The following is a 14,913-nucleotide window of genomic DNA, read 5'->3' as shown; positions in this document are numbered from 1 at the left end:
ACAGGGGAGTTTCATATGTACTTGTTGCGGTCGTCTAAAAACTACATACATGGATTGTTTTTTTTTTTATTATTATTTTTTACCGAATCGGAAAACAAAAACAAACCTAACGAAGCAAAATATAGTTGGTATAGTAAGCAAACAAATACAAAACAATACAATATTTAAGGAAGGCTATAAATATGCTTCCCTGCTTCCCTACCTACCTAGTTTTGTGCCCTCTTCTAACTTTTTATGGTCAATTTGACGCCTGAACAGTCATAGTCTAGATAGGATCATTAACATCACTTAGAATAGGGTCATATAATAATGTATCAAAGTCGGTGATAGCCCTTAATAAAACAATTATCTTAGCAAATAGAAGACATGCAGTTCATTAATCAATTATTGATCATCGTTTGCAATATTACAAGCATTTAATATTGATATTTGGTTATCCATATCAACATACTCACTGACATTTTTTGTATGAAAATTAAAATCACAAAGTAAACAGACTTGAAGGTTTATATCTACAATAACATCTTCAATTTCAGTGAACATATCAATATTACTATACAGATTATTTTCAGGCGGGATGTTAACAATTGTATATTATTTCATATCTGAGAAAAAATCTTTTTTTTTTCATTTGGATAAACCCTTTTCACGTGGTATTAATTAAAATTGAATTAATTTTTAAAGAAATAGGCCTGCATCAGCGGTCAGCTTGTCGCAAGAGGCGACTAGATAGGCTCAGAACCCTAGCCGGGAGCTAGGGTGCTCTGTCAACAGAGCAACTGGATGGTGTGCCCCAGGTTGTGTAATGAGTTACCCCCGGCGTGTTACATGCTGAAATTTTGCTGCTCTGGCATTAAACCCCGATAATCAATCAATCAATCTGGCGTTATGTAGGTTTATACTGAAAAAGAATTCTAGAATATTTCTTTGGCGACAAATTGGACTTGGATATATATATATACGGTCTTGATGTCGATGAGTTTGATTCACGATCTCGATAGATCCATCTAGCCTATGGACTAATTGGGAAGCAGTTGAAATATGAACATAGCACGATTATAATTCATGCTCCTGCTCGTAAATGTAGTCCTACAACATGAATACTTCAATCTAGTACAGGCTAGTGATCATTGTGAGAACAAGGAACGCGATATTCATAATCCGAGACAAAGATTGGAACAAGATAGCAGACAGAACTCAAGAAATTCTGGGATTCTGAAGTCGGAACACCGGTAGGGTAAACGTCCTCTGCTTTCTAGAAGAACTCGTCAAGTTGCACAAACGATGGAAATACAGAATTAAAACAAGTATTCGAAAATATAAATAAATATAAAGCCATTGCACTTCTAGAGAGCACAGAACGGCTTGTTTGTATTGTTTTGTTAACAAAAATCAGCGTTTCTGTGTTTAATTTATTTTCAGCTTTTTTCATTGGAACAAGTGTGTTTGCTTGCTTAAGTCTCACCACTGCGTTTGTGACTACGACAGTGGTATTTTTGTACGTTTATATCGCTAAAGACAATGGACGTTTAGTTGCTATTTCCATGATTCCGTCCTTGATAACAGGTACGCAATATGAGAGTAAACATTTATGTCGTAGGAGGAGAGCGGGGGTGGGGTTCCAGTGTTGCAACTTCTTTGAATAAACATTGAGTTGGCTATAATAACAACTATGCAGTGTAAATAAACGTTTTGATCGTGCCTCATGAATTTTTTTTTTTTTTTTTGAAAAGCGAATACTGACTGGTATTTTAAACAAAACAATAAAAAATGAAGAAAAAATCACACTAGTAAGTTGTAAATCTGCGTGGCTTATAATCGGTTTTATACGATCGCAACTTCTGTTTCGGTCGCATAATGACATCATCATGTAGTATTCATCGTTGATGTCCGTTAACTTTCGTTTATTTAAGATAACTTTAGTAAAATAAATCCAATCTTTCTAAAATTTTAACAATATCGTTCTTAGGGACATGGTGTATGGCTCTATAGTTTTTGGTCCCTCCCCCTTTTGAAAATAAGTGCCTTAAAGAGTAAATGGGCGTTATCACTACAATTGATAGAAAATGTTTTTGTTCGTCCAGTTTTGATGATTCAAAAAATGTTCTCCTTTTGAAATTCTGTTCTATAATAAATTTAACGGGCTAGACTTATCTTGAACCGTTTTTTTGTAGTTCAAGGGCCAATAAATTGTGCTGCTTTTTAGTTTTTTTTTTAATTTTTGGTCCGATTTTAATTTTTATTGGATTCCTTATAATATCCCTGCTTACGTATTTTATATGACCGCAAAAAGTGTATGGTGTTTTGTATGTCGTCGGCGGCGTCAGTGTCGTCTGAAGATAACTTTAGTTGTGGTTGACCAGTTGTTATGAAATTTTAATATGATTTTACTATCTACTAAAGGAATGTTCTTAGTTTAATTAAGACATTGTTGCCCCTACCATTTTAGAAAAGTTGGCTAAAAAGGATAAAAAAGGTGTTTTATTAGCCCACCTGGCCAAAAGCCAAGTAAGCTTTTGCCATCACTTGTCATCCATCATCATCATCTTCATGGACAAATATTCAAAAATCTTTTACCATGAAACTACAAGGCCAACAGGATATCAACTTGGCATGATTGTTCCTTAGAGTATGTGCAGAAAATAATTTTTGGTCGGTGAAAAAAACATGGCCCCCTTTTCCAAAAAAAAACATATTGGTCTAAAATCAGTTCAAGCAAGTAACTAAACAACGTTGCCTTAAACAAAAGTTTGGCTAGGGTATTGTTGTTCAGCATCATGAGATTGAACGATGCCATAATTTTCAAAACGATTTGTCAACTGGTGTATGAGTCACGGCCTCTGAAACAGCTTTTTTTGGCATTTTTGGCATGTGCATCTTTGAAAATCTTCTAAAAAAAATTGCAAATAATTCAATGAAAGTTGGCATATTTTTAAAATTAAACTTTCCTGAAAGACTTTTTTTTTCATCCTGCACCGTTCTCTGTATAAAAATGTTTTTTAGGACTACAGGTAATTGGCGTACATATTTTTACTGTCTATTTCAGCTGGTTTACTTGTAATAACAGTCGGCATATGGGGTGGTGAAATCAAGGTTAATTTAAGCTTCCCTTTCGCCGTGATGTGTATAGGAGACATTCTGTACTTCGCGAACGGAGTGATATTTTCGTTGTACATTTTATCCGGACGAAGATGAGACTAAGTTTAACACAGCATAAAACTGTATACTCAACTTTAAAGGAAATTCGTGAGGTCAACGAAATATTGATACTGACTAAGAACCGTGCAAGAATCTGTCATAGTTATCTTGTCATGGTTATACATGTGTAGCTATCGGATCACAGTGGCGGATCCAGAGTTTTAGGTAAAGGGGTGGGGAAATGGGGGCAAAACAATGTCTTGACAGGATCACCGATGAGGATCACAAAGTGAGTGTTTTTCACCATTTAACACACACAATTTTTCAACAGTTCTTTTTTCTAATGGGGCTTGGGGCCCCCGGATCCGCCACTGGATCATGGTCGCTAAAGTGTTTTGGCCATGAAGCCAACCAGAAAATGTATATATCTGTTTCCTGCAACCCTACCTCTCCTGTTTTTTGTGTACCTGCCCTGAACATTTTAAGGCGATTTTGACTCAAGCACTCGTTGTCTGTTCAGGTCTAGATTATTTCCCCATTGACTCAATGTAATCTGTTGTTGAATTTTTCTTTCTTTATGGTAGCAGTATTGTGCTCATTTTAGGTGTTTTTCTGTTTTTCTTATGATTTTGTATATCACGGCTAATTAAAATAGACGTAAATTCTGGATGTAACAGTTTTATTTTTCAAGGATCAAATTAATCATATTTACAAACATAAATCATATCCATTCACAAGACTGTCATCTATCCTACTGATACCAGAATTTATTTTTTTTCTTATGTTACTTGTTTGTGCTCACCTGCCTTTAATTTGTGTAACTTTTATGAAGATAACTTGATGCTTCATAATTAAAAAGTCAGTTCACATTATACCACATCAAATGATTTTCCAAGTTATTATTACGGTTACCAGATATAATATTTCCTTCAACTCTTGCCTATTATGTTACAAAGTTAATGTGGATATCTTATTATTATTTGAGTATCTCATAGTCTAAAATGTTTTACCTGTATGTTCAAATATTAGTCTTAATATGATCAAACTGCCAATACAATACAAAATGCAAAAGTGTTTCAAAACGGGATATAGTCGTCCAATACGCCTCAGTCCAATATTGTAAGCTTCGAACGAATACCTCCACCAGTATGGAAAATGTAATGTTGAATTTTGGCTTGAATCTTTATTTTACTGAAATTAAGTTAATGTCATTGTTTGTTTGACAGAAGGTACCTGGTTTTATTGACGAAGGAAACTCAAGGGCTTAGGTGCTAATTGGGATTATTGTGAGTTAGTATTAACAATAGAACATTATGTCATGGGATTAAAGACACTTTATACATCTATTTGAAACCCCTGGAAAAGACTAGTTCCCTTATACTTTAGATCCTTACACTTATAAATGGTTGGTCAGTATTGAGACCCTAGACCTCTCATTGGTTAGTTAAAGAAATAGTCCCCAAATCCCTTGGTTTCCAAGCTTATGTTTACTGTCGGTAACTTTATGACTGATCGTCGAATAAACCAGACGTTACTATTTATGTTTTACTTACTCATTTTCAGGTATGTCAAGTTGTCATTTTTGTTTATTTTGTAAAAAGTTATTTTTATTTTGTAACTTTTATTTTCTTTTATAGGCAATTGGGCCATGGACATTTTTGGATTGGCTACAGTTTGAAATGTGAACCTGCTAGCACACATGTGAATGCTTTGACATCGAGTACAGTTAAGATGCTTTGTAGAAGTATGGAGCCAACCTGTCATCCTTCATGGCTCTAATAGATAACAGGACCAATAATCTAATGCGTGGTATACAACTCAACTCAAAAATGATAACTGAACTTTCACTGACCTTTAACAATGATCTTAATACTATTGAGCAAAACATGTATAATATGTCTCAAATACTAACCACCCTACGTTACTAGCCAGACGTTACTATTTATGTTTTATTCACTTATTTTCAGGTATGTCATTTTTTATTTTGTAAAAACTTGTTTTTATTTTGTAACCTTTATTTTCTTAAACAATGTGTGCACCTGCCCTATTTATTGTATTCACTTACATTGCGTGTTTTACTAAATTTCCTATTTTGTATTGATCTACAATAAATATATACGAATGTGAAATTACTTGTGAAAATTAAGAGCTGTTTCTCAGTTTCCTGATTCCTTTAACCTACACAAACTTAATTCCTTAAGCTAATATGAAGTTTGAACTATGCACATTATCTATTTATAGCAATAGCTCTTATGAATGATGCGCACTGCTAACTTGCTATTCACCATCTAATAAATGTCAGTATCGATTAGAAATTATATTTAAGAAATAAGGAAATTATTTTATAATTGTTCTACAATGATTAATTGTTATTTGTTTATTTGATGAGAAAGTTTGTGATAAGAACATCATGAAGGTTGATAAGGGAGATAACTCTGTAATTACAACCCAAAGTGGATAAAAATATAATTTGGAATTGAAATGAGTCATCTTAAGGTAAATAAGCTTAAAACTTGTGTTAACTTTAATTATTGTATTACCACTTTATGACTGACTGTCGAATAAACCAGGCGTTACTATTTCTGTTTTATTTACTAATTTTTAGTCTCAACCAAAGACAAAGTCAATATGTTGTTGGCACCACACAAGAAAAATATATAGCCCTTCTACCGACTAGTTCCCTAGTATACAAAGAAACAAAAAAATGTTGTAACCCTGAAAAACAACACGTCAAAAACCTTACGTAGTAATACTATAGTATGATATGGCTAACCTTTGTCACATCCCTTTATCGCATGGCTGGACGTTTAACGCTCCCTTTCACGGAATTATTCTCGTTGGGGGTGATGATTTCTACAGTATCTCTTCAACAGCGCGGAGTTATTCATACTAGTTAAATGTTATTATGGTAGACCTTTCTTTTCCTCGTTTGTCTATCCCGGACTTGACTTTTTATGAGCAACTCGACGGGCGTTTGTAGAAAAGAAGACGCTTACCCTACCGGTGCATCTGGTCCATCCTTCCAGTTTTAGTGGAGTCCGATTTGTTCATTTGCTTTTGTTACTTTTTATGTATGATTTTAGTTAATTTATGTTCTTTCTTGAGTATGTATGTTTTCCATGTCTGGTTTTTGTCCCTGGATTACAGTCTTTTGATTACCGCTATAACCTTGGTTCCCCTGATTCCTCTTTCAAAAGAACTAGTTGCATGATTTTTCATCGCATGATGTAAACACGGCCGTTAGAACCGTTCGTATTTTTTGCAACTGCGGTTTTTGTTTTATGTTGATATGTTCTTTTGTCAGTATTATCATTTTTGATGGATGATAATACAGTACTTCGTCGCACAAAAAAAAGCAAATGCGTTTAGTAAGAAAAAAATATTTCTTCTTTCTTTTTTCCCCCTGTTCGTTCATTTGTATTATACTGTTTGTATATGTCATTTGTATAATATGCTATCTTTTTTTAAAAAATCAGATTAGTGAGTTACTCCTTTCTTATGAATCATTTTGTTTTTCGTATAAATAATCGCTTTCTTATCCCTACAGTAATAACGATCGAGGAAGCGCAGTTTTATTTTGATAAAATATATAATCAAATGATGTGAACAGTGCTCGAAGCAAAACAATGGGCAGGATCTGTCAGGGAGTATGAATGAACGCATATCAAACAAAATAACGAGTCACTCCACTCTTTTATGGCGCATGTTTTGTGTATTGTCATTGATACGGATGTCGGCAAATTGACTTGCAGTGTGTTGGAATATCAGATATGGCGTTGTCCGATCTTATATATCGCTTAGTTTAAGTTCAATATATGAACAATGCCACCTTCATATTATTTTCCGTCATACTGACAAGGATCGCTATTATCACTTATGTACAACATGTCCTGATTTTGTCCATACCCTTAGCTCCCTCAAAAGATTTCAGGCTGGCATGTAAATGTGGCATGTAATAGCCAGTTTGGCTAAAGAATAGTGTATCCCTCTTTTTCACCGCACAAAGTGCAGGAGGTCTTCGCCTCTGGTAAGGATTCATACATTTTGCAATGATTACGCGAATCATAGCCACTAAGGCTTTGTCCAGGACTAAAAAAATATAACCTTGACTCCGATTGTGGTCGTACCTTGCTCTCCCATTGATGAAATCATAAAACCACGTCACGATTTAGTTTAAACATATTTTATTACTTTTAAAGTAATGGATCTGATAAACGTTGTACCAACTGATGTAGCCTTCTCCAATATAACATTATTGACAATAATACGAGCATAACAAACATGTACATCTGTATAAACATTGTATCAGGAGAGGAAGGCTAAGAAAAAAATACATCCATATATAGATGTTCATAGATGGCGACATTGAAGATGTCGGTGATGATGTTGAAGATGACGATGTCTTTAAGACCAGACATTTAGCAACTACTTATCCAGTTTACTTTCTTGATATATTCATAGACGTGTTTAAAAACTAGTTCGTTCTGATCAACTATTTCCGTTAGACCGAGAGTCCATGTTTTTTTTTTTTTTTTTTTTTTTTTTTGGGGGGGGGGGGCTTCTCAGATTTTGAGGTAAGTATACCAGTGGCATTCAAGGAAGTAGTTGTAAGAGTCTCTCTCGAGCTGACAACTACAAATGTAAATGATGTTGACACGAAAAGTGTTCTTGTTCAGGAATGAAATGAAGCATCGCAGCAGCGTTAACAATACGTTTAATCTTCTAGATCCGCACGATAAGTATAATAGAATTTTAATCTTATTAAGTGATACATATTGTTTTAGTTTGAAATTTAAAATAGTTTCTGAATTTCTTGTCGAAATATCGAGTGATTCCGTTCATGAATAGTGGATGGAATGGAATATTTCAGTCAAAATTCTTCAAAAGATGTATATATACATAAGTCAAAAATATTTAGAAATGTCATATTCTTTCAAAGTGTATGAGTGTGAACACTTTGAAGTTCAATAAAGGTCTAAAATTTCTGTATAAAATGTCTATAATTGTTTATATATATATATATATATAGGTACTCTGTATCATACCGGTGTCTAGATCTGCAACCAAAAGAATTCAGTCTAATATCTTTAAAGTCAGGATCGTAGCAGGTACGACAGGCAATGATTTTTGTTGGTACTGCATGTCATACATAAAATTTGGGTGAAAAATTGAAAAAAATCAGGGCTTCCTTCCCGTTGTACGAATCGGGAATCGGGTGCTACGCTTTTTTTTCGGAATCACGTACATGTACTGTATGTAATTCAGCCAGAGAAATATTCTAGCTGATTACTGTTAGAATATATCAGGAAATCTTCTAATCCACATATCTGTTCTACCTGTAACAGTTGCTGACAGGAGGGTGCCAGGACCCATGACAGATTATGGCATAGCTTGTCCAGAGCCCTGACAGACCCGGACATGGTGTGTAGCGGATCAGAACAGTTTCTGACAGTTTACAACTGTTCTATGACAGCTAATTCTGACAAGATCGAAGAGAGGTTAGAAGTGATCGCAACTGTAGCTGTTTCCCTTTGCAAAATTTGGAAGGATTTAACTCGGACGGGAGCTATTGTCCAAAACGTAGAAAAAATCATTTATTCTATAATGTCATTAAGATTAATAAGGGATGCTCCTGAGTATTTACGTGAACTCATACTTCCTAGTATTCAAAGTTTGAGTACATACATATCACCTTAGAAATGGTAGTGATACATGTATAATTGCACCATTCTGCAGACTATCAAAAACATATGCATCCTTCATTCCATCCACTATTCATGAACGGAATCACTCGATATTTCGACAAGAAATTCAGAAACTATTTTAAATTTCAAACTAAAACAATATGTATCACTTAATAAGATTAAAATTCTATTATACTTATCGTGCGGATCTAGAAGATTAAACGTATTGTTAACGCTGCTGCGATGCTTCATTTCATTCCTGAACAAGAACACTTTTCGTGTCAACATCATTTACATTTGTAGTTGTCAGCTCGAGAGAGACTCTTACAACTACTTCCTTGAATGCCACTGGTATACTTACCTCAAAATCTGACAAGCCCCCCCCCCCCCAAAAAAAAAAAAAAAAAAAAAAAAAACATGGACTCTCGGTCTAACGGAAATAGTTGATCAGAACGAACTAGTTTTTAAACACGTCTATGAATATATCAAGAAAGTAAACTGGATAAGTAGTTGCTAAATGTCTGGTCTTAAAGACATCGTCATCTTCAACATCATCACCGACATCTTCAATGTCGCCATCTATGAACATCTATATATGGATGTATTTTTTTCTTAGCCTTCCTCTCCTGATACAATGTTTATACAGATGTACATGTTTGTTATGCTCGTATTATTGTCAATAATGTTATATTGGAGAAGGCTACATCAGTTGGTACAACGTTTATCAGATCCATTACTTTAAAAGTAATAAAATATGTTTAAACTAAATCGTGACGTGGTTTTATGATTTCATCAATGGGAGAGCAAGGTACGACCACAATCGGAGTCAAGGTTATATTTTTTTAGTCCTGGACAAAGCCTTAGTGGCTATGATTCGCGTAATCATTGCAAAATGTATGAATCCTTACCAGAGGCGAAGACCTCCTGCACTTTGTGCGGTGAAAAAGAGGGATACACTATTCTTTAGCCAAACTGGCTATTACATGCTACATTTACATGCCAGCCTGAAATCTTTTGAGGGAGCTAAGGGTATGGACAAAATCAGGACATGTTGTACATAAGTGATAATAGCGATCCTTGTCAGTATGACGGAAAATAATATGAAGGTGGCATTGTTCATATATTGAACTTAAACTAAGCGATATATAAGATCGGACAACGCCATATCTGATATTCCAACACACTGCAAGTCAATTTGCCGACATCCGTATCAATGACAATACACAAAACATGCGCCATAAAAGAGTGGAGTGACTCGTTATTTTGTTTGATATGCGTTCATTCATACTCCCTGACAGATCCTGCCCATTGTTTTGCTTCGAGCACTGTTCACATCATTTGATTATATATTTTATCAAAATAAAACTGCGCTTCCTCGATCGTTATTACTGTAGGGATAAGAAAGCGATTATTTATACGAAAAACAAAATGATTCATAAGAAAGGAGTAACTCACTAATCTGATTTTTTAAAAAAAGATAGCATATTATACAAATGACATATACAAACAGTATAATACAAATGAACGAACAGGGGGAAAAAAGAAAGAAGAAATATTTTTTTCTTACTAAACGCATTTGCTTTTTTTTGTGCGACGAAGTACTGTATTATCATCCATCAAAAATGATAATACTGACAAAAGAACATATCAACATAAAACAAAAACCACAGTTGCAAAAAATACGAACGGTTCTAACGGCCGTGTTTACATCATGCGATGAAAAATCATGCAACTAGTTCTTTTGAAAGAGGAATCAGGGGAACCAAGGTTATAGCGGTAATCAAAAGACTGTAATCCAGGGACAAAAACCAGACATGGAAAACATACATACTCAAGAAAGAACATAAATTAACTAAAATCATACATAAAAAGTAACAAAAGCAAATGAACAAATCGGACTCCACTAAAACTGGAAGGATGGACCAGATGCACCGGTAGGGTAAGCGTCTTCTTTTCTACAAACGCCCGTCGAGTTGCTCATAAAAAGTCAAGTCCGGGATAGACAAACGAGGAAAAGAAAGGTCTACCATAATAACATTTAACTAGTATGAATAACTCCGCGCTGTTGAAGAGATACTGTAGAAATCATCACCCCCAACGAGAATAATTCCGTGAAAGGGAGCGTTAAACGTCCAGCCATGCGATAAAGGGATGTGACAAAGGTTAGCCATATCATACTATAGTATTACTACGTAAGGTTTTTGACGTGTTGTTTTTCAGGGTTACAACATTTTTTTGTTTCTTTGTATACTAGGGAACTAGTCGGTAGAAGGGCTATATATTTTTCTTGTGTGGTGCCAACAACATATTGACTTTGTCTTTGGTTGAGACTAAAAATTAGTAAATAAAACAGAAATAGTAACGCCTGGTTTATTCGACAGTCAGTCATAAAGTGGTAATACAATAATTAAAGTTAACACAAGTTTTAAGCTTATTTACCTTAAGATGACTCATTTCAATTCCAAATTATATTTTTATCCACTTTGGGTTGTAATTACAGAGTTATCTCCCTTATCAACCTTCATGATGTTCTTATCACAAACTTTCTCATCAAATAAACAAATAACAATTAATCATTGTAGAACAATTATAAAATAATTTCCTTATTTCTTAAATATAATTTCTAATCGATACTGACATTTATTAGATGGTGAATAGCAAGTTAGCAGTGCGCATCATTCATAAGAGCTATTGCTATAAATAGATAATGTGCATAGTTCAAACTTCATATTAGCTTAAGGAATTAAGTTTGTGTAGGTTAAAGGAATCAGGAAACTGAGAAACAGCTCTTAATTTTCACAAGTAATTTCACATTCGTATATATTTATTGTAGATCAATACAAAATAGGAAATTTAGTAAAACACGCAATGTAAGTGAATACAATAAATAGGGCAGGTGCACACATTGTTTAAGAAAATAAAGGTTACAAAATAAAAACAACTTTTTACAAAATAAAAAATGACATACCTGAAAATAAGTGAATAAAACATAAATAGTAACGTCTGGCTAGTAACGTAGGGTGGTTAGTATTTGAGACATATTATACATGTTTTGCTCAATAGTATTAAGATCATTGTTAAAGGTCAGTGAAAGTTCAGTTATCATTTTTGAGTTGAGTTGTATACCACGCATTAGATTATTGGTCCTGTTATCTATTAGAGCCATGAAGGATGACAGGTTGGCTCCATACTTCTACAAAGCATCTTAACTGTACTCGATGTCAAAGCATTCACATGTGTGCTAGCAGGTTCACATTTCAAACTGTAGCCAATCCAAAAATGTCCATGGCCCAATTGCCTATAAAAGAAAATAAAAGTTACAAAATAAAAATAACTTTTTACAAAATAAACAAAAATGACAACTTGACATACCTGAAAATGAGTAAGTAAAACATAAATAGTAACGTCTGGTTTATTCGACGATCAGTCATAAAGTTACCGACAGTAAACATAAGCTTGGAAACCAAGGGATTTGGGGACTATTTCTTTAACTAACCAATGAGAGGTCTAGGGTCTCAATACTGACCAACCATTTATAAGTGTAAGGATCTAAAGTATAAGGGAACTAGTCTTTTCCAGGGGTTTCAAATAGATGTATAAAGTGTCTTTAATCCCATGACATAATGTTCTATTGTTAATACTAACTCACAATAATCCCAATTAGCACCTAAGCCCTTGAGTTTCCTTCGTCAATAAAACCAGGTACCTTCTGTCAAACAAACAATGACATTAACTTAATTTCAGTAAAATAAAGATTCAAGCCAAAATTCAACATTACATTTTCCATACTGGTGGAGGTATTCGTTCGAAGCTTACAATATTGGACTGAGGCGTATTGGACGACTATATCCCGTTTTGAAACACTTTTGCATTTTGTATTGTATTGGCAGTTTGATCATATTAAGACTAATATTTGAACATACAGGTAAAACATTTTAGACTATGAGATACTCAAATAATAATAAGATATCCACATTAACTTTGTAACATAATAGGCAAGAGTTGAAGGAAATATTATATCTGGTAACCGTAATAATAACTTGGAAAATCATTTGATGTGGTATAATGTGAACTGACTTTTTAATTATGAAGCACCAAGTTATCTTCATAAAAGTTACACAAATTAAAGGCAGGTGAGCACAAACAAGTAACATAAGAAAAAAAATAAATTCTGGTATCAGTAGGATAGATGACAGTCTTGTGAATGGATATGATTTATGTTTGTAAATATGATTAATTTGATCCTTGAAAAATAAAACTGTTACATCCAGAATTTACGTCTATTTTAATTAGCCGTGATATACAAAATCATAAGAAAAACAGAAAAACACCTAAAATGAGCACAATACTGCTACCATAAAGAAAGAAAAATTCAAAAACAGATTACATTGAGTCAATGGGGAAATAATCTAGACCTGAACAGACAACGAGTGCTTGAGTCAAAATCGCCTTAAAATGTTCAGGGCAGGTACACAAAAAACAGGAGAGGTAGGGTTGCAGGAAACAGATATATACATTTTCTGGTTGGCTTCATGGCCAAAACACTTTAGCGACCATGATCCAGTGGCAGATCCGGGGGCCCCAAGCCCCATTAGAAAAAAGAACTGTTGAAAAATTGTGTGTGTTAAATGGTGAAAAACACTCACTTTGTGATCCTCATCGGTGATCCTGTCAAGACATTGTTTTGCCCCCATTTCCCCACCCCTTTACCTAAAACTCTGGATCCGCCACTGTGATCCGATAGCTACACATGTATAACCATGACAAGATAACTATGACAGATTCTTGCACGGTTCTTAGTCAGTATCAATATTTCGTTGACCTCACGAATTTCCTTTAAAGTTGAGTATACAGTTTTATGCTGTGTTAAACTTAGTCTCATCTTCGTCCGGATAAAATGTACAACGAAAATATCACTCCGTTCGCGAAGTACAGAATGTCTCCTATACACATCACGGCGAAAGGGAAGCTTAAATTAACCTTGATTTCACCACCCCATATGCCGACTGTTATTACAAGTAAACCAGCTGAAATAGACAGTAAAAATATGTACGCCAATTACCTGTAGTCCTAAAAAACATTTTTATACAGAGAACGGTGCAGGATGAAAAAAAAAGTCTTTCAGGAAAGTTTAATTTTAAAAATATGCCAACTTTCATTGAATTATTTGCAATTTTTTTTAGAAGATTTTCAAAGATGCACATGCCAAAAATGCCAAAAAAAGCTGTTTCAGAGGCCGTGACTCATACACCAGTTGACAAATCGTTTTGAAAATTATGGCATCGTTCAATCTCATGATGCTGAACAACAATACCCTAGCCAAACTTTTGTTTAAGGCAACGTTGTTTAGTTACTTGCTTGAACTGATTTTAGACCAATATGTTTTTTTTTGGAAAAGGGGGCCATGTTTTTTTCACCGACCAAAAATTATTTTCTGCACATACTCTAAGGAACAATCATGCCAAGTTGATATCCTGTTGGCCTTGTAGTTTCATGGTAAAAGATTTTTGAATATTTGTCCATGAAGATGATGATGATGGATGACAAGTGATGGCAAAAGCTTACTTGGCTTTTGGCCAGGTGGGCTAATAAAACACCTTTTTTATCCTTTTTAGCCAACTTTTCTAAAATGGTAGGGGCAACAATGTCTTAATTAAACTAAGAACATTCCTTTAGTAGATAGTAAAATCATATTAAAATTTCATAACAACTGGTCAACCACAACTAAAGTTATCTTCAGACGACACTGACGCCGCCGACGACATACAAAACACCATACACTTTTTGCGGTCATATAAAATACGTAAGCAGGGATATTATAAGGAATCCAATAAAAATTAAAATCGGACCAAAAATTAAAAAAAAAACTAAAAAGCAGCACAATTTATTGGCCCTTGAACTACAAAAAAACGGTTCAAGATAAGTCTAGCCCGTTAAATTTATTATAGAACAGAATTTCAAAAGGAGAACATTTTTTGAATCATCAAAACTGGACGAACAAAAACATTTTCTATCAATTGTAGTGATAACGCCCATTTACTCTTTAAGGCACTTATTTTCAAAAGGGGGAGGGACCAAAAACTATAGAGCC

At 34.3% G+C, this 14,913-nt stretch overlaps 1 protein-coding gene and 1 long non-coding RNA gene across 7 annotated transcripts in view; one reads left to right on the top strand and one right to left on the bottom strand.

Moving 5' to 3' along the window:
• The window catches only part of LOC148616974 (uncharacterized), a 30,330-nt gene extending 24,613 nt beyond the window's left edge, over window positions 1–5,717 (top strand). The window contains exons 4-6 of one of the 5 annotated variants that reach the window (XR_015922361.1): window positions 1,423–1,566; window positions 3,047–3,251; window positions 4,776–5,717. Coding sequence is in view for 4 of the 5 variants with exons in the window: in XM_088584173.1 (XP_088440299.1) it covers window positions 1,423–1,566; window positions 4,776–4,816 (185 nt within the window). In the remaining variant the exon portion in view is untranslated. Of the gene's footprint in view, window positions 1–1,422; window positions 1,567–3,046; window positions 3,252–4,364; window positions 4,429–4,775 lie in introns of all 5 variants that reach the window. The other 4 variants (XM_088584175.1, XM_088584174.1, XM_088584173.1 and 1 more) reach the window with 4 other exon arrangements.
• Window positions 5,718–11,178: 5,461 nt separating this feature from the next.
• Window positions 11,179–14,898, bottom strand: LOC148616973 (uncharacterized). Of its 2 annotated transcripts, none has more exons than XR_015922360.1 (2): window positions 12,468–14,898; window positions 11,179–12,120 (listed from the first exon to the last, which is right to left on the bottom strand). It is a non-coding gene; the product is annotated as an uncharacterized LOC148616973 (long non-coding RNA). The 2 variants fall into 2 exon arrangements; XR_015922359.1 differs by having other exon boundaries at window positions 12,472–14,898.
• Between the last annotated feature and the right edge of the window lie 15 nt (window positions 14,899–14,913).

This window comes from Perna viridis, chromosome 5, assembly GCF_037379345.1.
Source record: "Perna viridis isolate PV_CMFRI_1.1 ecotype Kerala chromosome 5, ASM3737934v1, whole genome shotgun sequence".
Taxonomy (NCBI): Eukaryota; Metazoa; Mollusca; class Bivalvia; order Mytilida; family Mytilidae; genus Perna; species Perna viridis.
Note: the sequence above shows the minus strand (reverse complement) of the source record. Positions and strands in the feature narration are given on the sequence as shown.